We start from the raw sequence: 25,337 nt of genomic DNA, 5'->3' as shown, positions 1-25,337 counted from the left end.
AAAATGGGTAATTTCCCGCGGCACACTTGACCATCTCTCACGGCACACTAGTGTGCCGCGGCACACTGGTTGAAAAACACTGCATTAAGCCATGTCATTTAGATTTACTTCAAGTTTCTGTAAGGAGTCTGAAGACATTTGTGTTAATTATTTCACCTCCATGCTCCTTCACAGTGATATTACACGACCCTAGACAAGTGCTTTCGTGCAAACACACTGTTTCCAAGAATCTGCTTCCTCTCGAGTTCTTATTCATCATCCCAGAGGGCATGTGGCATATAGTATAAGCAAATTAAGTCAAAACACTTGTTTCACATGTACCACAAGAGCTTTTTTCTTAATGTTATTTTAATTGGAAAAGAGAGCAACAACACATTCTGCATCTTTAATGATGTTAACAAAGCATCGATGATAAAAGCAGTAAGGCCTTGGGGCATTTTGAATATCCAAAGAGCTTTCAGAAACACATACTTCAACCAAGAAAAGCAAAACCTATGGAAATATGTTAAGATGGCTGGAGGAAGAGCACTAATTCAAAAATAAAATGGTCAATAAATGCCAATTAAATAAAAAAGGCAGCTGAAAGAAGATCAAATGAAAAACAAAAAGCTTTAATTCAGTATAACTAATGAATCCACAGATGACACTGAAGTGAAGGTAGGATGGAAAATACCCAACAGATGCTGCAGATTCAGACAGATGGCTGTACAAGTATGTGTTGTGACTCACACTTTTAAACTTGACATCTAATATTAGATCACCAGGTTTCCTCAGAGAATAAAATTCTTTATTTATGTCTAACCTTCTGTGCAATAAATGTTTGCTCAGAGTATATATTTTTAATATTGTTGGGAGTCCTGGTGGTTTGTTGGCAATTTAAGCACTAAATTATCAGAGATTTCTCAACAAAATAATGACTAGAAAAAACGGGTAATAATTGACGTGGAAAGTTTCCAGCCATGACTGTTTTTGGTGCTTTTATTTAACGTCAGCCACAAGTGGTTTATCGAGGTAGTTCTTTTGTTCTCCTGTTTGGCGGCGATGAAATGATTGTTTCTCTTTTTCTGACAAAACACATCCATTATTGTTCTGCGTGAAACCTCACAAAGTAATATTTGAGACAAACGATGTCTCATTCTCTGCATTGGTACTTCCACACATCCTGATATCTTGCATCATCCTTTCTTTTTAATTCATAATCATCCAGCAGCTACAAGAAGCCAGAAATACAGAGGAGACAGAAAAAGGTGTAGTTAGTCTCTTTTCTGCTCGTTATCTTCTTTTTCCTCAGCGATTATGGAGGTAGAAGCAATTTTCTTACACTCCAGATTCTCGCTAATTTTGTTTCTTTTAAGAAACATGTAACCACAGAGTCAGAAAAAAAAATCCCTAAGGCAGCAGCAACAACAACCTAAAATAACAATAATACAGTATATGAAATGTTCAACCACAGATTCCAGAATTTCACAGACATTTTCATCAAAATGTGAGGCTAAATGTTGGTGTTCACCTTTAGGCAGGGGTCGCCACAGGAAATCAGCTGTCACACATTTGGTTTGGCCAAGTTTTAAACCGGATGCCCTCCTAACACAACCCTGTATTTTATCCAGCCTGGGGACCGGTACAGGGAGACCCAGAGAGGGGGACCTGGTTGCAGACAAGATGGCGGCTGAAAATCCTTAGCTGGAAGGAAGTCCAGCACCTGAACATAACCACTTACCACCCCTCATACACCGCACATGTCAGTCAAAAAATATTCTTGATTTTAGTTGAAAAAGATTATTAACCAGTGACCTTAACAGTTATGTTTTTTTGCATTTTAAGCTTTGACCCTTTAACATCTGAGGTGTCTTTATAGCCTCGTTTCCACTGGGCAGTTCAGTTTGATCCGGTATTTTTGTCATGCCTGAACTCCACTCAGCCTCTCCTTTCACTACCTTGATTGCTCATCTGCCTCACCTGTTCCACCAGCTACTTATCCCTTGTCTCTCCAGCCTTCCCCAGTCAGATTCTACACTACCTTAAAGCCCAATGTCCAGATTTCCATTCCTGATATGACGTTCAGCTCGCAAATCCCTGCTCTGCCTTCAAGTCAGCCTGCTCTGCCTTCAAGTCAGCCTGCTCTGCCTTCAAGTCAGCCTGCTCTGCCTTCGAGTCAGCCTGCTCTGCCTTCAAGTCAGCCTGCTCTGCCTTCGAGTCAGCCTGCTCTCCCTTCAAGTCACCCTGCTCTCCCTTCAAGTCACCCTGCTCTGCCCTCAAGTCAGCCTGCCAAGCTACAGCTCTCAGCCCCGGTCTCGCCTGACCCCAGGACGATAAGACTCCTCTACAATAAAACTCTTAAACTTGTCTTTTGTTTTGGTACTTTTACTCGGGGTCCTCTTACAAACTGCCCTACAATTTTAAGCTTTTCCATTGTAAAATTGACTCATTAAAGTGCCGAACTGTGCTTCTTGACGGCCTCCATCTGTTGTAGGTCCATATAAAAATGGAATGGGACGGCTGGGGCGGAGTCACTGTAGCCACCCGCTGATTTGGCAGAAAGTGAGGATGACATAAGAAAGAACCTGTATAGCGCTAAGCTAGCATTTCCATTGTTTTCATCTTTGCGGCGGTATCCTTCTTAGCCACCCGCAATCTTCTTTCAAACAGCATTAATTTCCTGTTATACCTGCTGTACAAAAAGTAAAGCAAGAAAAGACGAGCTGCTGGATGACCTCCATTGTTGTTCCTTTTCTAGTCATCGCAGTACAATGACTCAATGACACGCTAGTGATCTACACCACACATGCGCCAAGAAAACAAACCACTCAGTGGAAGCCAGGCTTAACTGAGTAAAAATGCTAATCAGAATTAACTGGTCCATCCCGTACAACTCCTCCGTACCAGACTGCTCAGTGGAAATGAGGCAAATCAAAACCTGCAATGCTCTTTGACATACTCTAACTCCTTACACAATAAACGGGAATTAGCTGATCTGCAGAGAAAAATGGTTCTTCGCTTGTAACCAACACTTTATAGTGGCTTTTCAGCGATATGCAACACATTACTGATATGTATGTATGTATATACTGATAGGGATGTTTGGCAAATCGGATGCACCAGTCCTGCAAGCAGCCAACTGAGGCATCCAGCCACTCATTCATTCATTAAGTAAAAGAGTTTGGCAAAACCACAATTATCTTTTTTTACTGTAAGGATGAGCAAGAAAATGGAGTTGTGCTTTGCTAAAATTTTGAAAGACAATATCACATTAATTCATGAAAGTTTGTCCTAAAACAAATTTAGTAAAACTTGGAGTTTGTATAGCTGTATTATTATGGTCTGACAGGGAAAAAAATGTATCCTTCTCGTTGAAAGGGGGTGTTTGGGTTCATTCAGTGGTTGTGCATCATGATGAATGACTTTCCTTTTTATTTCTTTGTTGGAATGAATTAAAAAAAAGGCTGCATTGAAAATTAAATTAGATATGGACAAGGTAGACTAACACATTTGTTAACTGACTTAACATGCTCATGTAAAAGAACAGTTGCCCAGAAAAAGAAATGGTTCATTTATATTACAGCCAAACAGACATAGTGGTGGACTGCTTTTTCTTGGCTCCAGGATCAGTCCTGCTGCCTTTTTCTTGAGGCTTATTGGCACTTTTTACTTTGTTTACTAATTTTTTCTCTTTTAATCTGTATTTTGCGATAACCATTAAGTTGCAGAGATACATAGCTGATTGTTCAGACAGCCTGTGCAGTTATTAGGGTCATTCGGTTGTGAGGGCTGAAATTTGTAGTGAAAAAATCATAAACCATATTTATTTATTTGGAAACCATATTTAAAGAGTAATTTAAAACGAGTTACTTTTCCAAGTAACTAATTACTTTGAAGATGCAGTAATTGAGTTACTAACTCAATTACTTTTTGGGAGAAGTAACTAGTAACTATAACTAATTACTTTTTTGAAGTGAGATGCCCAACACTGACTACCACTACATGACACGTCATTTTGCACAATTTTTGCTCTCTCCGAAAAGCAGTTTATATTAACTCTTAAAAATCACTGTCACTTTATTTCACCTACACTTACAATTATATATTCTAAACATCCTAGAGGCATAATTTTGTTTAATATTTGTTTTATACTGTAATCCCATTTATATGATGCGTACTTCTGACCTTTTGGCCAAGTCATCCTTAAAAAAGAGACCCTGATCTCAATGGGTTTCAATTGTTTAAATAAAGGTTAAATTAAAAAAAAATCTGTATACAAATAATGTTGGACTAGATTTTTAAAAAAAGCTCAGAGTTGTGATGCAACAACTGGCATAGAAGGGCTAAAACCTATACTCCCCTACTATTCTGAAGTATCCACTTGTAGACAAATAAATCCATTAACTTCTTCATTTTCATCATCTGAGCTGCTTCCGGCTCAAAACTGTATGTCTGCATAGTCTCTGATTCTGCTCAGTTTCTTTTTTTTTTTTTTTTTTTTTTTACGCTAATGCTAGCTTGGGCTTGTGAGGCGCTATTAGCTAGCAGGAGAAAGTGTAAACAAAGGAATATTAGGAAATTAGCATAGCTAGCTTCTATGCCAAAAGTCCAGAATTGTATTTCTAATGAGCTCCTGCTGGATTCCCAAAAATCACTTCGTTCAAATGTTGGCAATAAGTGAAATTGATCAATTTAAAGGTTGCCGCTGTTCACGTCCACAGCACAACAGATAAACTGCTAGACCAAAAACAAAAAAACAAACAAAAGAAAAAACCTTGCCTAACTGGCAATGCTTTGTTGTTATATACTTTTGGTTTTATGGGTAAAGTTCTCTTAGTTTTCATACATTGAAGTGTAAATGCCAAGGGTCATGAAGGGAACTACTTTTTGAGCCTTTGGTCTGATTCAACCAGGAATTCAAACTCAGGCGAACACTCTCCCGCTAGGCTGCTAAACTGTCACCCTGCCAAACGACAATGTGAATTATTTCTCTTTGTGAAATAACTTGATCCTAAACCGATATTTCTCTGTTCAGAAGTCGTGCCGTATTGACTCCTACAATTCAGGAGCAACAAATCCAATATTTTACAGATTAGACTGTCTGGGATTGTTTTTTGTCACAAAGTCCTGTAACTGTTTAAGTGGAGCAGCAAACTTATTTCTTGAGTAGGTAAACCAGAGAGGAGCATAATTGTTGCAAGATGTGGACCAACAAAACAAGTAGCAACAATACAAAGATGTTGCATGACACTTTGTATATCCAAAATACTAAAATACGTTCTGAATAGTAGTCATTGCTCCAGCTTTGTAAATATTTTAAAGTTATTGTTACTTTTAAAGTACACTTTTCAGTATTTAAAGCAGAAATAGTTATGAATTAATTAAAAATATATATATTTTAAAAAAGTGAATATGAAAAACTATGACTATCGAGAGACATTGGATTCAAATATTGGAAGTACAATGTAACAAGTTTTAAAACACGATGAGACGATTATTTTTTAAAGAAAAAAGAAAAAAAACATAAAACAAAAAAGCAGCTGACCATGAAAGGCAGGATCAAGCAGCAGGAATTCTGGAAGCTCTTCAATTAAACAAAGCAAACAGAGGATTTTTGATGAAAGAACAATCAGATAAAAAGGATTGTAGATGTTTCTGAATACAGAGACAGATCTTAGTACAAACCTTATTGTTGCTTTGTTGTGTTTCTACCAATAAAATAAGCAAAGAAATGGTATTTGATAAGAAAAACACATGCACAGTGACAGAATTTAACATCACCATCATCTTTGTTTTTGGATTGTAGATGAAAGCTCAGGGGAAACTCCCCACAGAAGCACAGCAGACAGGATTCAAAGAGAGAATTTCCTCGCTTTGAGGCAGCAGCTCAAATCAGTGTGAACACCATTCCCTTAAAGTGACCTAAAATTCATGTGAAATACTCTTTGATTTTGTAGCATAAACACAATGTACACAAAGTATTTGGAGACCTTGTGTCATGCGTTTTCAAGCAAAATAAAAGCTTACTTTAAACCATTTTATTCAGACAACATTCAGGTCACACAATAAGACTATATGTTATGTTGTGTTCACACTGATCGTGATTTGCGTGGCAACTTTGCCTCTGCTTCCATTCATACACAAATTTGCTGCTGGAAATTTGTTCAAAAATGTGTTCATAAACCTAATGGCCTCATCGTGTGAGCTATGGAACCATTGACAGTATAGTGACAGTGCAGGACAATTTGACAATTTAGTGTCCTGCAATAGTCCAAGGAGGAAAACAACAAGAGAACAGCTGGAGGACCTTATCTTCTTATTATAAAAAAAAAAAACAAAAAAAAGGAAAATATCATAAAGTTTAGGGGGAGAACGATCACATTCTCCTCTATATCGATTTTGGACTCCGCTTGCTGATTACATCATCAGTCCAATGGTTAAATTCTTTGGCAGAGTTCAGGTGTTTGAACTCTAAAAGCATAGTTTCTGCTATGATGCGTTATCGTGCCATCTGAAATGCACTGAAGAAGAAGAAATATAGAATAGAATAGAATAGAATAGAGTAGAGTAGAATAGAATAGAATAGAATAGAATAGAATAGAATAGAATAGAATAGAATAGAATAGAATAGAATAGAATAGAATAGAATAGGATAGAATGTCTACTTCTATAGCACTTTTCCCAGAAAGAATCACAAAGTGCTTTCCAAAAGGAGCATAAAATGGCTATAAAATTAAATAATAATAATAATAAAAAATAAAAACATTGCAAAACACAGTAAATAGTAATAAAACAAGGCCTGAAATCAACTAAAAGCTTTCCTAAATAAAAACATCTTGACCTAGGATTTAAAACACTCAGCAGAGTCAATCTGAGCGACATTGGGATCGAGTTTTAAAGATGAGGAACATCGACTTAAAGGGAAAAGACTTCCTCTAGTCTTAAAGTGGGTTGTTGGAATCCTTAAAAGGTTTTGGTTAGTAGACCTCAAGGATCAGGCCGAAGAGTGTGGGGTTAAAAGGTCAGAGATGTACATCGGGACTTGACCGAGCAAAGCCTTAAATAATAAAAGTAAAATAGAACTTTAACATGTAAAATACCACAAAACATGATAAAAAAAAGACATTTAAGTTTAATAAAATAATGAAATAAAACATTTTAGCTAAATGTTCTAACAAGTAAATCAAGTTAAAATTAGTAAAAGGCAGTCAGAACAAAACAATGTCTGCTCTGCCACTAGACCGCCATGTCTGACTTTCAAAAACTGGATGCCCATGAATCACACTGGCTGTGAACGCAGCTTTAGATGGCAAGAATAAATATAACAGGTCAATAGAGAAAAAAATAAAGATAAAAGTTTAAAAATGTTTGCATGACAAAAAAAGGTTCCTTTCTGGTCGAGGTCCTCACTTATTTTACATTAAGATGGACTGAGTGGCTCACCAAAACCAAACGCTGCAAAAATCCATCCAATACTAAGTACATGACTTGCATGTTATTTATTCTCAAGCCTCAACTAATGTTCTGTGGCATTAAAATACTAAGAACCAATTTGTAAACTACTAAATACTCAGTCATCTGGACACAGAATTCAATGCACATTAGATGAAGTATGCTTCCATTTCTGTGCTCACACTGTTGAGTGTAAGCGCTTTAAATGTTAATAGCCTTATCTGTCACTTCACTGCGAGGTAAAGGAGATTATGCTGCTAAAACAGAAAACAAATACAGTCTCCGCTCTCTTCTGTGCAGGAGTGCTTTGTGATATGATTTCTGTTCTTTATTAAGCAAATCTATTAATTTTAGTCCAACATTTTTCCTGGGTTTCCTGCAGCGGGAAGCCTCTATTATTTCCCCTGAGCGCTTTTGCCCTTTAAGCCGGATTCAGCTTGAAATTGAATTTATAGTAAATGTATCAAACCAGTGAGCCCAATCTGTTGCAAAGACGTGTTTTTGGAGTTCCACATTAATTTTTTTACCAACAAGACATTTTTTAATGCATATTTTTATTGATTTTGCTATATAATCATTGATATTTTAATCACGAATTGCCAAAAAAAGAGCCAAAATTATCCTAGGATTTTGTTTTCTTTTGAAGTGTTTTAGGCTCTATAGGTGAAATCAGACATTTCTGTTCGTCAAAACATTTCTATGCCTTTAACCGACAATGCCATGACAGCCGTAACAGAGTCCAGCAAGCTGAACCTGCATGGATTACTGAAATATTTATTTGTTTTTGCCTTAAATGTACACAGAAATGCTCCAATACTTTTAGGGCTGTCAGCAAACAAATTTAATCAAATCTCAGTTGAAGAAATAAGAAATATATATAAAAATTACCATGTATCATCTGATCATTTAAAAATTCAAACTTCTAGTTCAAAATCAAAATTATTTATTAAAAATAAGAGCCTGTTGTAAATGTATGTTCCTGTAATGTTTCCTTCATTTTTTACACAAATTAAATAACCACTTCCCCATTTATTTTTTTTAAATTGCTGCACAGCAAAATATAAATACACTGACATAAGTCTAACAATGTTTTAAAAAGAAAATTCTAGTCACTAGACATTTTTTTAAATATTATTTTTCTATTGAAAAACAAATTCTAAAGATTCTTTTCATTGCAAGCTTTTTTTTTTCTTTTTTTAATATTTGTTTTTTTACTTTCTAAAAATCCTGTTTTTGCAGTTTGCATTTCTTTTTTACGATTCATTTGGGCTCAGACGTGTAATCCTTGGCTGGAGTTAGAATGCATGAGATAACAGCGAGCACAGAGAACTCCTGCAGGTTTTTCCACACAACAGGATTCAAAGCCTTCCCCTGCAAGACAACTGTCCACGGAGCAGTTTCGCCTTCATTACTCAGATCATCACGTTTGAAAATGCAGCGTACGATTTCACAGCACCAACACACGCCAACACAGAAGCCATGCCGCGGTTTGGCAACAGCACAGATTTTCCTCTTCTAAATATAGACACCATGACTGCATCTGAAAAAAACAAGCAAAAGGCGACCGGGATGAAATAATTGGACTCTAATTAGTGTTTAAGCTCTCATCATGTGAGGAACACTGAAGCCAAAACAAGGCATAAACACATATCATTTCTGCACGATTTTAATGCATAAACATGAGAGGGAGGGAGTCTGAAATTTGAATGGTTAAAAAAGTGGATAAACATTGGTGTTCCTGAGGAAAGGCATTGAAAAATAACCTGATCAAAAAGGGAAAATACTGCAGCACAAACATGGAACCAGAATCCAATACAGGACAGAATCCATTTAAATGTGCGAAAAGAGAAAACAAAATAAAATAGAATCAAAAATCAGGACTAAAACTGAAAGTTACAAGAATTATTGAAACATTTTCAGCAGGAAAATCTAAAAAAAAAAAAAAAAAAAAAGGGCGCCAGGTTCAAAACTCCTACTTTTTTGTTTTTTTTTACCATTATCTCATGATAACGAGATTCAAAGTTAAGGCCCGGGTGCCGGATCCTGCCCTTTGAGTAATTATATCCAGCCTGCCAGATCATTTTGTTGTTATTAACGGCCCCAAGTTTTTTATGAAGAGAAATTTATTTAAGGTTTAAGTTGATTTATTCTGTTATAATATTCCTGCCGGTTTTTATTCATATTTTTGTTAAAAAGTTACGTTTTTATAGTTTAAAAATGTTAGTTTTAGAGTGTTCTATAAATGTTAATCTTGTTCAACCTGCAACCTAAGGTGTGTTTTGGATTTTGGCCCCATTGTGCGATTAAGTTTGACACCACACGTTAAAGTATATTCTTTGTTATCACAAAAAAAACAAGCTTCGTTTTTCTCATGATAATGCGAAAGTGGATCTCATTATCACAGGAAAACGGTTAATGACAAGAAGTAAAATTCAAATTTTTAAAGTGATACATTTAAGTTTAATTTTATTTATATAGCAATTCTCCAGCTACAGAATAACTCAAATTGCTTTACATGCATAAATATTATAAATACATAAATATTAATAATATCAACCAGTAGTTAAAATTAGCAATCATAATAACAAACACATCCAGTACTTTTATAGAGTAATCCTTTATTTTAGTTATTGGATGAAATTCTAATTCAATTACATTACTCATTCCACAAATTCAAAAATAATTTACTACTCATTACTTTACTTTAGTTTTTTTCTACTCACATAAAAAAATTCAGTCAGTAACTCTTTTTTTATTTATTTATTTATTTTTAGGAGGCCTATCTGTTTTGTTTCATTTAACCAAGATGGTTTTCTCTGCACCAAAATGTGAGTAATGAAGTAATGAGGCTTTTTTTAGTCTAGTAATTTTAATTTAATTACCAAAACTGACAAAAATAATTAAACTGAGGTAATTTGTCACTTTTGAATGCATTACCCCCAACACTGCACACATCCTACAAAAACAGTCAATTGTCTTAAAATGTATAAGAAACTATACTATGATAAAAAATGGAATATAAAAATGAAGAGTTCCAAATGTAAAATAAAATCAATTTTCAACAAGAAAGTAAAATATTTTTCCTGTTCACATCAGTTATGTTTTGTTCCTGATACCAGTGAGAGTTGTGATCACTGATGGTGCTATTTGTATCGATTGTGAAATTCTGCATGCTTCTGAGTGACCTTTGAAGAATACGAGACGGGGAGGAGTACCAGCAGGGCCCTCTCCTCGACTATTATCCGTCTCCGTGATGAAAGGACGCTTAAACCCCGAGAACAGCCTTCAATCCTGCGTTTTTGAGGGAGGACAAAGAGAGACAGATGATAAACGGCAAATTGGATGCAGATTTTGGCAAGATGAGCTGAAACGAGGACAAAGGGTTCCTCTGAAATCATGGTCGCACAATAAATGTTTTAGAAGGCACAAGCTGAGGGAGAGAAGTGGCACTGATGGTGAAAGAGTTTAGCGTGGGATTAAATGAGAACGCAGCCAAATATTCAGGTTATTAAGGTTGATGGTGAAGCTGCCGAACCTGCAATTATGGAAAATTGAGGAAAACTACCTTAAATTTGGGAAAATTATAGAATAATTTGTCTCTTTGCTGCACAACCTTTAGAGAAAATTGAATCAATATGACAGATTTTTTTTTTTTTTTTGTTACTTTATCACCAAATCTTTAACATAAATGTTTGCTGTATTTGTTTGTGGTTTGGATTTCCCTTTCTGCTTTAATATCTCTTGTCAATTTTTCTTTTCATATTTTTACACACTGTTCTCCCATTCTCCATCTCATATCTTTGGGTCTTAATGCATCCTTTCCAGCAACATCTGATTTGTTCAGGATGAAATGTGTAATTAAAATAAATGCTTGTGTGCTTTTAGCTGTTGCCCTTTAGTGTGCTTCTGTCTTGATGTCACTTTGACGTCTCGATGCTTTCTGCCACTGGGGTACCAACCTGTCAGGAGGAATGACATTCTGTTGAAGGAGATTTATAGATATGCTTAGAATGACAAAAAGAGGTCATTTAGATAAATTAGATTTATTCTAAGAGGAACTTGCAAAAAGTTTAATTATAAATGACTTATTAATATTATAATACAAATACATTACAGACTGTTTATCGCTTTTGTATCTGAGCCAGGATTTGTACTTTCATTGTGTTTGATCAATTTAACCAAATAATGGACAAACGATGTGAATGCTCTATTACTGTGAATGTAAGATAATATATTTTTCATCAAATGATGTCCCGAACTGTCACTTTCCACCACACATTAATGTATTTCTAAGGATTTAAAGCAAAAACCTTTTAAAAATTGCTTGTCCAAAGCAATTGTCAAGTGGCAGGGGGGTTTATATGGTAAAAGAAAAAGTTACAGAGAAGAAAATGAAAGAAAATGATTTAAAAAATCAGGTAAATTAGATGTCTGTCAAATATTGAGATGTTTAAATTATGTATTTTGAGTAAATTTAACATTAACCTTTAGAACAAGGATTAATACATTAACATGACATAAGATTTTTTTGTCATGTCATATCTTTCAAAGTGCGTTTTGTGATGGAAATGAAACTGAAAGTGTAGTAAATGTGTTACGCTGTACTTTAAATATTTAAATATGTTTAATAACTAATATAATAATATTAAAACTTAAGAAAAACACAATTGTAACATGTACGACCAAAGTTATCATCCAAAAAGTTACATTTATTTATTTGTATAAATAAAGGTTTAGAAGATAAAGTCTTTTAAAATAGTCTAAATTAAATTAGTATATAGATACATCTTTATGTGAAATGTCATATGGCTCAAAATTAAGTTTAATATTATTTTTGTCAAAAAATAACACATTTTTAGGTTGTGATTTAAATTAATATTTCCTCTGAACACTGAACTAGAACATATTTTTGAAAAGTATTTTATCCAATAAGAATTTTAATTACTATTTGGAGGTTTTTCCACACCAAAGAAGAGGAATCCAAAAGTTTCAAAGAATACGTGTTTTTAAAAATTTTCAGACCATTTTTACCTTATAGGCTGACACTTCACATTGACTTATGTAACATGTTTTCATATAAAATATATAAATTTTTGTAAGTTTTTTTTTCATAGTTTTCATTTTTTGGGGTCTGTTTTGCAGGAAACTTGATTACTCTTCAACCCAGAGATTCGCAGGATTGTGTTGTCAATTTGCATGTGTGCGAGAAAGAAAACAGATGTGTCTTGATGTAATCATATATAGATTTGGGTCCTCACACGCATCAGTGGTTCACATTGTTCAGCTCTGGAGATATCCTGCTTCCTGCAGAGCCGCTGGGGAGTTTCTGTACACTAAGTTTAAATGAATCTGTCCATAATATTAATTGGAGTTTGGAAAACATAACTTTTCTGTGTGTCTCTATATCTTCATAAGCATCTGATCATGTTTTGGCTTTGCTGCTGTGGCGCTTTGCTTTTCTTGCCCTTTGAATTTTAGAACAGGCTCGGCTTACTCTCTGATTCAAATTAATTACGGCTCAGTATGCAGCGGATTATGCAAAATAAGTAAACATGAGAAGAGTGACGGGGGGCATCCTCCTGAGGTGTAAACTTCACTAGTTTTCAAACGGGTAATTCATTATAAATTAAAGGCACATTGCGATATTCTGATTAGATTAATATTATCACAATTCTTTCACTGCAAATAGAAATGATCATTTTTTAAATACATCTGTGTCAGATTTAATGGAGATTTTATTGAAAAAATGTTTTAAGAATGTTAGAAAAACCTGTATTAAAAAAATGTATATAAAATCTACAAATAAGTACCGTATTTTTTAGAGTATACGTCGCACCAAAGTAACCCCTACAGCTTCTCCCTTCCTCCTGATTTACTTTTTTAAATAGAGTTGTGAAAAAATTGCGTTTTCTAAATCTGACGTCACTACCACTCGATGACGTTCTTACTACGTTCTTACTACTAATACATAACAATATTGATTTTACAACTTTGAAAAAGTCATGCTAAAACAAAGTCATTACTAACATTTACATGTTAACTTCCGTTCTTCAGAGCACACGCATGTGAAGAAATAGGTTTTGAACAGCCTTGCAGCAGACGGATACAGAGCCCTCCACCGTTTAGGTTTCCCCTTCAAAAACCTATTTCAGACAAGCCTACACCTTCAAATGCCCCTACAATTGGAGGGAGAGGAAGAAGAAGGGAACGGGAATAATTCAGAATTGGCCCATGTCGCAGAAGCAAAAAAATATATTTATTAAGAAATAAGTCTATATTAAGATGAAAAAACTTTATGGCTATGTCCGAATTCCCACTCCAATCCCTAACTGCTAAATTTCAGTGCCCTGGATTTTAAAAGAAATTCGGACACCATGCTCACTACTTTTCTTTCTTTTTTTTTAAACTGCACCAGTTTTACGAAGTGAAAATCTAATCTAACTGTATCTATTTATGACTCTGATGATGAAAATGTGGATGGTTTATTAAAAAAATCGTTTAAAAATGTTTTTTTTTTTTTCCCACAAAAATTGTTTGACTGTAATGCACTGTGGTCTGTATTCACTCCTGTAGCAAACATCGATGCACACAGGTTTTTTGCAAAGTGGGCACTTGATTTTGGAATTGTAGATTTGGAGAGAATTTAAAAATATGGAACACACAATAAAGTGATTAAGGAAAGCATTCGGACACAGCCTATATAAGTCGCTCTGGCGTATAAGTTGCACTTTTAGGAGAAAAGTGCAACGAGAAGGGAAAAAGTTAACACAAACCATCTCCTTCACGTTTTGTCTGATTGTTTTGGGTGGCACTCCTTCTTCTGTGTTGTTATCGGCAGCAAAAACTTATATGAACAACTACAGTGCCCTCTGGTGGTTGTTAGTGGAAACATTTTAAATACTAGCCTATTTATGTTTACGAATATCAGATATAAGTCGCATCCATTGATTGTATAAGTATGAACTGGACATAGCAAGCATTGATTGTTTAACTTGCGATAAAGAAAAATATATATAAAAAAAATAGGATTAGAAAGAATGTGTTAAGAAGAAAGCATCAGAGCAAGAATGATTATTCTAAAATGATTGAGAAATAACTGTTTATTTATCAATGGAAGTCTATATGATTTTGGCTTTCTTGCAACCCGCGGGTACTTCCTATTTAGAACACGAAAAGGGAGGGGTTGCTCAGTCCAGATCCTACTTATACAGTCAATGGTTGCACCCCTTGGCCAAAATTTGAAGAAAAAAAAAACGCGTGTCAAAAAACATAGTTTTGAAAACTCAACACATTTCATTACTCTCAAGTCTTTAGGTGAGCGTTTGTTTTCAAAATGTCGTTTTCGCCAACGCAACGGCTAATTTTCCCAGCAAAGCTGACAGACGTTTGCAGATTAAGAAAAGGCAACACTTTTCTGTATACTTTAAAGAAAGCATTTCAAGCACACGCCTCCACTGTATAAGAGGATGATGTGTTTTTCTTCAACTGTACGTGGACGTGACAGTGAGGCTGTGAGGGCTGTCTCTGCAGCAGCCACTGAGCTGCAGAACAGAAACCAAAGAGGGAATTATTTATGCTCTGAAGGCCACTGATTTCCGACTTTAGCAAACTATGAAGTGTTATTTGGGTCACTGTCTCCTAACAGTTTGCTAACCTTTTGTTCCTGTGGTAATACTTGATCAGATGACACAGTGCGATAAATCTAGTTTTGACAGCAGTAAAGCAGCAAAAGAAATGGTTCAAAAGGGCATCAGAGGTTTTTCATTGTGGCATCAATCATTACTACTGGAGCCGTGGGCTTTTCAGGACTGTGCTTTTACTTTGAAGGCAATAAAATATGCATCTTTTCAAGAAGACTGCTATGTAAAAACAGAGACAGTGTATGTGAACTCTAGCTAAAAAATATTTTTAGGCTTTCACATGAAGTTGCGATTATTTGGAAAAATAAAAAAAAATAGGGAGATTGGGTCACAAAAGTGTATTCATGAATGGTTTGAGAGGTCTTAACAGAGAAGCGCTGCAAAGTTCACCACAGCTGAAGGTCACAACACTCTAAAAATGCCATCTTTCCAAAAGCTTTCATTCAAAATATAACATAATAATGCAAAAGCTAAATGTCAAGAAATGCCAAGCCATCTGGCTCCATCCAAAAGTGAAGTTCACTCAAGTTTCTGCATCTGGTAAACATGTTAATGACTAATTTTAATATTTGGAAATATCAAATGCAAGTTGACATTTTTAATCCAATAACCATAAGGTGAGATGATCACACCTGGTTTAAAAAAACAGTAGCAAATCTGAGCCGAGCTAAAGGGACACTATAGAACAAAAATTAAAAGTCAAGTCACAAAATGGTCTAATCGGTTACAGTTTCAGCACAAGGATGTGAAGCATGAAACATAATCTTATATTTAAGCCTGGAAAACACAAATCTGAACTCTTACTTTTAATTACTGCATGGAGAGACTTAACAGAGTGCATTAGTCCCCTGTAATGGAATTTTCATGGACTGATTAACCTGTGCTCTTTTTCTGAAGGTGGCAGCTTGAAAATGTATCAATATCCCTGATCAGCTAATACAAAGGTTTTACCAGAAACTTCATGAATCTTAAGACAGATGCTCTGCTTATTTATAACTATTTGATGGTAAAAGAACAACATTTCAAGTTAGAATATAAAGCACGGTGTAAACAACAGAACAGTTTAAATGCTATGAGAATTCAAAAACTCTATAGAATCTAAGTTAAGCTCTTCAGTCTGTAGTAATTTTTATTTTATTAACCCTTTAACTACCCGAAAAGCAAAACTCATCTAAATGATTTATCTGCCAAAAATTTATTCCAAGAAGCACAATTATGTGTGAAAATTCTGTTCATTTTAAGCAAAAAATTTCAAATGACCTTTTTGAAACCCTAATATTACATTTTGAGTGATTACTATACTAATGCCAGGTCAGCAACATTCAAATTCAGCGCTGAGTTCAGGGACCACTGGGGGTTAATCAGTGTTTAGTTGTATTTTTAAAAAGAACTTCTCTCATTTTTCGCCTGTTAAAATTATTACAGTGATGTACTATTCAAATAGCAATTTGTTTTTTTTTTATTTACACTGTTGTGACTCTGGACTTTTTACTAACAAACCTTTTCAAAAAAACGTTTTACCGTCTTGCGTATTACGACTGTTTATTTTTTTACTTGTGGTTCAGACAAATGATGTTACTCCTTTTTTCACCTTTACCTTCTTTTTTATTTAGTTATCTCATATTTATATTGCTTAGAGTTTGCAAAAAAACTTCATTCTACAAAGTTTTGGAGAGAACAGACTAGTTGTTTTTCATATTTTGCATGCCTTTAACATGATAAGTTTTCAACATAAAAATATTTTTTCTTTCCTGGGACCTTCACTCGTCTTTTTCACACTGTGAATACGTTTTTCTGTCAGAGGTGTCAGACTGAACCTTCTTAGACCCTTAAAATGAGCTTCTTCCCACTATTAAATGATTCCTATTAGCAACCTGTTATATTTTTTGGGGTAAAAACGTGCCCTCATACTTCCTGTGAACAATGTGTATCAAACTTTTAAAGCAAGAACAAAGACACAATCTTTTTTTACGTCAAGTGAGAACTAATGTGTAGCTTTTGACTAAAAAGTGACAACTGCTTCTCTTTTTTAGGGTACATGAACTGTGCTGTGGATTGTTTTTTGGCTTTGAGCCCAAAACACTAGCATCTCTAAATGGGATACACCATTGTTCTCATAGAGTGCAACACATGCTTGTGAATTCTGTTCTGCTATGTTGTGTTCCTGGGTTTGAACATCCTCTACACACAAAATTCTTCCTCATTTGAATTTTTTTCTGGGGTAGCTTAACAACTAAGATCCCAGAAGTGGGTCTGCTCTGTGAGTCTGTTCCAATTCTCTTTTCTGATTTTAATTACAATGCAAGTATGTGTGTGTTTTTTTCCTCCTAGTGTCAATTATCTTCACTGTAATACACATAATTCATTATTAAAGCAGGCTTGGAATTTAATGTATTCATCCATTTACAGTTGTAAAAAGAATCAGTTAAAATTGACAAGTAAAATGGAGATATGTTAAAATTAAGCTCCCTTTTAATCACAACTGGCAGCCATATAATCTATATCAGTCCTGCTCTGTAGTTACACCCCCTTCTTTTCACATTTGCTAACACGTGCAGTAATATTTGAGCTCTTTTATTTAATAAAATGGAAGATTACGTATCTTTATGACATCAATGTTTTTGAAAAAATTTTTTCAAAAACATAAAAATGAAAAAAAGAAAAATATTATTTACAATGTAGCCTACACAAAATAAATACATTTAACACATTTCATGTATGTTTATAGCATTGTTTAGGTGTTTTTATTATTTGTATTTAATATTTGTGAATAATTCTATACTATTACTTTTGTAACAACCACAACAACAGCTTTTTACAAATTTTTGCTTTATTATTATTATTATTAATAATAATAATAATAATACACAGGTTGCACTCTCTTTTTAAGACAGTGCGTTTTTGTTGTTCTTTACGGTAATTTCAGAAATTGGTACCGATAGAGATGCCTGTCTGCAACTGCGGATGAGTCGTGTATTGTATTTTATCTCATTTATATGTTGATTTTTATTGTTTTAAAAACCATACATAAGGTGAACATAAATGAGTAGATTAAAAATAAACGAGAATAAGATTTTGAAATGAAAATCTGGGAGTGATGACGTGTGCGTAGGGGTCCTTCAGACTTCCGGGTGTCGGTATATTGGTGGCATAGGGATTTGCTCGTTCAAAAAATGTGAGTTTTACCTGTTTTTGTGGAATTTACTTTTAACAAACACATTTAAAACACTAAAGTAATTGTCGCGACGCTCATTGCGCTGTTTTCATCTACGTTTTTAGGTCCAAAGTAACGTTTAAAATCACGCTGACGTCGGACCCCCGGCTGCCATACAAAGTGTGAGTACACAGACACATCATCAGTAATGTTCAGTTTAAGTTAAAGGTAAATTTTGACGTTTTCCTTCCAATCTGCGGTTGTTGAAGCGCCTGAAGCTAATGTAGGGGTGTGTTACGTGATTTGCAGAGGAGTGGGTTCGTTTCCTGGCTTAATGTAGGCTTTACTCGCACTTCATTGCTTCATAAATTATGTTTTATTCTTGTGTTTTGTTTTATTTATTATCATTTTTTTATAATCAGAATTGGGTTGGGTATAATCATGTTTAAAGTAATGCAGTATGTGGATATTGAATAGTTTAATGGGGGGTTTACTTCTACCTTATACAATTTTATTTTATTTTGAAGACCCTTTAAAATTTTTTATCTCCAATAAAAATTAAAAAAAAAAATAGAGTACAGTAAGAATATCTTCTATTCCTTAGTATTGGGTGTGTCCATTAGGACATTGATTTCTGCAATAACCTGCAGAGCCTGTGATGAAATTCTGTGGTCCCAAAGAGTTCAACCAATGTCTCCTTTCAGGCCAATCTGTGTGCTTCCTGTCCAAGAAGAGTTTGACTTAATGTTATGTATTTTAATAAGATTCTGAGCATTTTTTTTATTCATTCTAAACCCTTTTTCCTTCTTTTTTAAGTTGCTTGCTAGATTTTTGCACAAGTCTAATCCAGATGGATTTAATAGGATTGAATAGATTTGCCTCCTCCTACTTCTCTTCAAGCTAATTCCACATTCAACAGATTTAATGCAGGCCTGCTGTATTTATGAGAGCAAATATGTCTATTTATAAAGATTATTTATGACCATGACACTGGCGAGAAGATGACATCATCTTCTAATATTTCCGTCAATTTTATATTCTGATCAATTGATATCTAAACTTGGTTTGATGTATTTGTGTTTGTCATTTTTTGATGGCAGTTTTCAATTAGTTTTAATGCTCGGGATAAAAAATCAAAATATATATTTAGGATTGAAATTTCATTATAATTGCATTATCTTTTTGTGAATGTATAAATACAGATGAAACATTTTTTTTCAATCATTTTCAATATTTTTTTTTTATTATTTTTATATTCCATTAGCTTCTATATCTCTATATAGATATATTTCTATTTTGTTTGTCATCTTTTTTTTGTTGCTCGAAATAAACCAATTTCAAAAATTTGTGGCAGGATGACTCCAAACCAATGAGATGTTGTCTCTGATTAGAAACAATACCATTTAAACATTGATATAGTATGTTTTTAATCTTATTTTATTATTGCATTATACAGTAAGGATTTAATGGATGTAAGGGATTACATAACTATGCAAAACTGTAAAAGGAAGTAACTAAGTATCGGTGGTATTATATAAGTTCACTTCTTCCCACTCCTTTACAAGCAATCAGTCAAACTCTACTTGACATTTGTTAATAATTACAAGAATTAATTAACCAAGTGTGTTTTGTTTTGGTTTGTTTTCTATTTTCTTATCAATGCATTTCATTAATTCTGTACTGAGTTTGAAATATTTGTGTTTTGTCCTTTATTTTTCATAATCTATGCTTGAAATAATCCAATCAATCAATCAAGTAAAATATTCTTTGTAGATTTTCATGCCAGCCTGCTATAAAAAAAAGTAGTCTAGGAATTGGTGCCAAATGAGTTATCGTAGTCTTTCTTTGTTGATCTATTTTAAAAACATCTTTTTTTTTTTTTGGTTAGTAAAAAATATAATTTTGCTCTTTTCTTTACTTCATAATGTTGTCTTCAATTATGTTGGTCCTTCTAAGCACAGAAGCAGCTTTATTCCCCAGTGAAACGTCCAGCATAAAAATGCATTTATCACATAATTTGAGTTATCTAAGGATTTCTATTCTCCTGATAGGAAGTTAATGCTCACTCACTTTTCTCTGTCTCCAGCTCCTCTCTGTGGTAATCAGAATAAATGGGATGCTGCACAGCTGCACATCTGGGGGCTCTTTTAGTGTAACTGACTGAAAGGCTTAGAACACCATGTGCTTTTTAATCAAAAATGAAGACACCGGCCGGGACAGTAATTGCTTTTTACTCAAGTCCATTAACGGCTCAGGATGAAAAGCAACGAGAGGGAATTTCAAGGAACCAATTCTTGCATCTAAAGGTTTTTTTTTTTCCCTAAAGTTATTCACCTAATGTATTTGTTTTTCTTTTTCCAGGTTAAGTGTTCCAGAAAGTACGCCGTTCACGGCAGTTTTGAAGTTTGCAGCTGAGGAGGTAATCTCTCCATTTTCTGCTTAAAAAAATTGTTTTTTTTTTTTTAACAAAATAAAATAATTCCATTAAAGCTGCTTTGTTTTTAAGTTACACAAAAAAAATCTAAAAATCAATATATTTTCTTTAAAATGAGAGTATTAGGGCCACCATAAAAAAATAATAAAAAATCAATATAAAATATTTATAAAATAAGTTATTTTTAAAATAAAGTTGTAACATTACAAGAAAAAAGGTCAAACATTTATGAGAATAAAGTGTAAATTAAGTGATTATTTCTTGTTATATAAATTTAACTTTTACAAAATGAAAGTCATAAATTTATGAAACAAAAGGTTATTTACTAATAAAGACATTAACAACAGCAAAACAAGAACAAATACTGTTTCTTGGAATGTGCGACGTGGAGCGCATAATTTTAAGAAAAAAAAGTTTTAAAATTATAAGGAAAAAAAGTATTAGAACAAAGCAAAAAGTTCATTAATTCTTGACTCAGTAGGAGTGGATATCCAGCGGACGCACTGTTTACACTGTCGGCAGGATCATCATCCAAATGCATTATGGGATGTATTCCTAAAGTCTTATTGCATCAGTATAAATGGATGGATTGATGGATTAAGTCAGTATGTAATGTGGATGGAGACTTACACGTTTAAATGTTTGAAAACGCCTGTAAAATTATGACTTTTTTCTTATTATTTTATGACTTTCCTCATACATTTTATTCTTATATAACAACTCATTATTTTTCTTTCATGGTGGCCCTAATACTCCATATATCTGTGACTCAAAACTTTATTAATTATTAATAATTTTGTCTGAGTGAACAGAATTGCCTGAAAACCTGCAACTTGTGCTGTTTCCAGCAGGATATTTATTTCTAAAACAGAATTTAAATGGAGCTTTATTTCACTGACAGTTTTTTTCCTTTGAGATAAACGGTCAAAAATAGTTACTAATCTTTTTTACACTCTTCTGGGGCTAAAAACAGTTATTAAAGTCATTCATTATGGCATTAATTGTAATTATCTGCACTTTATTTTTGTCTTAATGTTCAAATAATCTGATTTGCTGCACAGAATTGCATCTTAATATTAGAGGACAACCCAATTACTGGATTTAGCAGTGAATTCCTTACATTCAGTGACAGGATCCTCACTTTCTGATTGAGCTGGATCTCCTGGCTGTGCTAGCAGCCACTTCCTCACTACCCTTATCTGTGTGGTGGCAGACGGCTCCATCCATCACTCCTTCTGTAAATCCCAGCAGCCCCACGTCCTCCTCTGTTCAACACTGAAGTAGGACATGTTACTGTAACCACGCTCAGTGATTTCCCACCAAAACTTCAAGCGTGTCTGTGTTTCCCCGGGGCTCTCAAAAGTGTTGCCAATGTGAGCCTGAGCGCCCTTGGGATTTTTTTAATATTTTTTTTAACGCTTGACTCATGTGACAGTTGGCAGACAAAACTCTGTAAATCCAATCTCAGCCTTTTCTGTCAATACATGTCAGCAGCTCGGAATCTGAAAGCTCTAAAGTTTTCACCCCAACACCCAGAAATCTTTATTTTTAGAAGTTTTTCATTAATCACAGTTTTCATTCTAAAAGTGTTTGATTGGTTTGTTAAATTATTTAAACACAATCTGAATAATTGTGATTTCCTTCACAGTTCAAAGTGCCAGCAGCGACGAGTGCAGTTATAACAAATGGTGAGTTTGACAAAAGATCTTTTTTTTTTAAATCAAGTGATGGTAATGTATAAACTACCTGTAGAAAAGTATTAACATTTAATCATGTCAGATGTTTTATTTGGATTGTGCATTAAAAATCATATATTTTCATAAAGATTAATGTATTTCTAAAAAATAAACAAACATTTTTATTATTTTACCTATCAAATTTTGAGATGATTGATGAAAATAAAACACAATTATTTTTTTTATCTTTACGTGTCAACTAGAATTAAAACTGTTTTCCAGCTTTTTCTGTGTCACTCATTTTAGGATTGCCAGACTCCTCACAGAGAAATCAAACTAACTTGTTGTTTTTTTATTGTAATCTATTACATTCCTTCTACATTAATGTAATTATAAATACATAGTCTATGAACCTCTTCAGAGTGTATGTTTAATCCAAAAATTCATAATTAATTGATTCCTGTTCTGTATTTATGCAGTAACAGGTGGACAGGTTGGAAGTCTGTTATATCAAGAAAAATTCAAAAAACACTTTTTTTAGTTGTAATTTGATGTTTTACGGTGCCACAATGTCATGACTTTAAAATAAAAATATCTTAAAATGAGGCTTTTTACAGCAGTTATCAGGTTAAAATATGTGCGATTAAAATCGATTGATTAGATAAATTAATTACAGGTCCTGATTTATTAATTTCAGAAAAAGCATCACATGACAGCACTAGTTCTCACACTGTTTACATTTTCACCAATGATGCAGATTCTTGACAGAGCAGACAAGAAGCTTCAATGTTTTACTTTCTTCAACTTAACGGCCCAAATTTCAATTTTTTTGTTTAAAAATAACACAAAACGATAGGAAATAGCCAGTTTGTAATTTTAACAATAAAGTAATGGGTTGATTTCTAGTGTACATTTTAGAAAAAAAAATTCTCAGGTAATCTTTAAAAGACGTTTTAAGCAAGCCAGGTATCAGTGGTGTAATTATTATTATTTTTTATCTAAAAGAAAACCTGGTTGGAGAAATTAAAAAGGAAACTCATGGAAAACTCATTAAAATAACCTCAATCTAAAATTATAAAATATTTGACGGAAACTATTTAGTTGCACTGACTTTTTTTCTTTTTACCACTTACTGTTCTTATCACAGAAACACCCGTTAGTGCCGAGATAATTGCATTCTAGCCGTTTGTCTCATTTCTTTTCCATTTGTATGTATCTCCGTTCTTTGAGTAATCTTGTACTGTCACGGTTTCTTTTGCAGATGGAATAGGGATCAACCCTGCTCAAACTGCAGGTATGCCGTCACCTCCTCACTCACTCCTTTTGCACATTTTAGTTATAATGCATAATGTTATAATTAAGACATAAATGAAAGACATAAATGTATGATGGGACCAAAGATAAAGTTTATTCAATTTTTTTGCCACATATTCTGTGTGTTTTGGCTGAATTGCCTTTTTAAATTTCATCTTATTCTACTGGGTCATTATTAACACAACTTCAAACAACAGAAATGTGATTACTTATTGATCAGGAACAAAGCTGCAAAGAGCAGAAAATAATTAGCAAATAGTGAGCATTCCCACAATGCTCCTGCAGGATCTGAGGTAGACGGCGTGAAGCCAGCTGCTGAAAACCATCAGGCCTCAATGGATTCAGGTTTAGCAGGTGTGGAAAATGCTGTTAGAACAAAAGTGTGGCTATTTTGAGGGCTGATTATCAAGCGATAGTAGAAAAGCTCATTTTGCTGCATGAAAGTGTCAATGGAAAACTAAAATTATAGTTGGAATAACATAAAAGTGGTAGATTGTTTGCAGGGAGAACACAGATTCTACTGCCTGGCTGTCAGCTTTATAAGAGAGTCGCGTAATGAGCATCATTTAGTGAGGAGATGCAGAGGTGATGATTTAGACCTCTTTGCCGCGACAGGATGTGGGTCATTTTCTGTTACTGAGTCACCACAAGCACCACTGTGGGAGTTTTTGGAGGCAAATGTGAAGCCATCTGTCCACCAGCTAAGTCTTCATCACATCTAGGGCACAGAACAGGCCGGTGATCCAAAACGCACCAGAACGCCAGGGAAAGATGAAGACCCCAACTCAAGGAAAAGCAGTCACTAAATGCCCAAAATATTTAATCAGTTTGAAAAATTGACCCTGTAGTTCTTAAAAAAAATATTTACAGATTTTTTTTTTAGATTTTCTGCATAAGTGATGATTTGAAGACCTACATCAGTCTTGTTGGCCTTTGGTGATTTATGCAGCGATTATTAAATAAGTAAAACAAAAATAGGTAAAATCTTTTTACACAGGACAACAAGTTTTTTTATACAAGTTCTTAAGTTAAAAAAATATATTTAAGTGTTTAAATATCAGCTCACTATAAATCTCCCTTTTCCTGTTAAACTCAGAAAATACAAAGTATATTAGGGCCACCAAAAACAAAGTACCTGTCAGAGATCAGTGATATTTCTGCACTTAAAATCATTTCTTCCTCCATGAAAGAGGAGATCTCCTCCAAGTCTGTGTGATGCTTTGACCTCAATTTCTGGCATAAACTTTTCAATATTTTTATGCTAATAATAGTTTGATTTTGAGTTGCCAAAAGGTTCGTAAATTCTTTTCATATTTGGGAAAAAAGCTTCACGAAATGCTCCACATGTTTCGTCTTCCAACACAGCTACAGTAGACAGACAACATTGGTGTCTTTCCTTTAAATTCATGATTTTTTTTTTCTTGTAAATTTATGACTCTTTTTTTCCTAAATTAATGATCTTTTTCTCATAAATTCAGATTTTTTTTTTGGTCTCGTAAATTTGTCTTTTTTTCTCATAAGTTCATGACTTTTTTTCTTTTACATTTTTTCTCTTTCTCCTAAATTTACAGATTTTTTTTCTTGTAAATTTCTAACTTTTTTGCTTGGAAACTCATGACTTTTTTATATAAATTAGTTGCTTTCTCCTAAATGCTTTTTTTTCTTGTAAATTTGTCTTTTTTTTTTTT

General features: G+C 34.0%; 1 protein-coding gene across 1 annotated transcript in view; it reads left to right on the top strand.

Annotated features, from left to right (window-relative positions):
* The first annotated feature begins 18,092 nt into the window (after positions 1 to 18,092).
* Positions 18,093 to 25,337, top strand: part of ufm1 (ubiquitin-fold modifier 1) — an 8,990-nt gene continuing 1,745 nt past the window's right edge. Inside the window, exons 1-5 of the mRNA XM_024266780.2 lie at positions 18,093 to 18,246; positions 18,351 to 18,407; positions 20,587 to 20,644; positions 22,308 to 22,347; positions 23,597 to 23,629. Of these exons, the coding sequence (XP_024122548.1) occupies positions 18,245 to 18,246; positions 18,351 to 18,407; positions 20,587 to 20,644; positions 22,308 to 22,347; positions 23,597 to 23,629 (190 nt within the window). The 5' untranslated portion in view covers positions 18,093 to 18,244. The remainder of the gene's footprint in view (positions 18,247 to 18,350; positions 18,408 to 20,586; positions 20,645 to 22,307; positions 22,348 to 23,596; positions 23,630 to 25,337) is intronic.

Source organism: Oryzias melastigma, linkage group LG14 (assembly GCF_002922805.2).
Source record: "Oryzias melastigma strain HK-1 linkage group LG14, ASM292280v2, whole genome shotgun sequence".
NCBI classification, from domain to species: Eukaryota; Metazoa; Chordata; class Actinopteri; order Beloniformes; family Adrianichthyidae; genus Oryzias; species Oryzias melastigma.
Note: the sequence above shows the minus strand (reverse complement) of the source record. Positions and strands in the feature narration are given on the sequence as shown.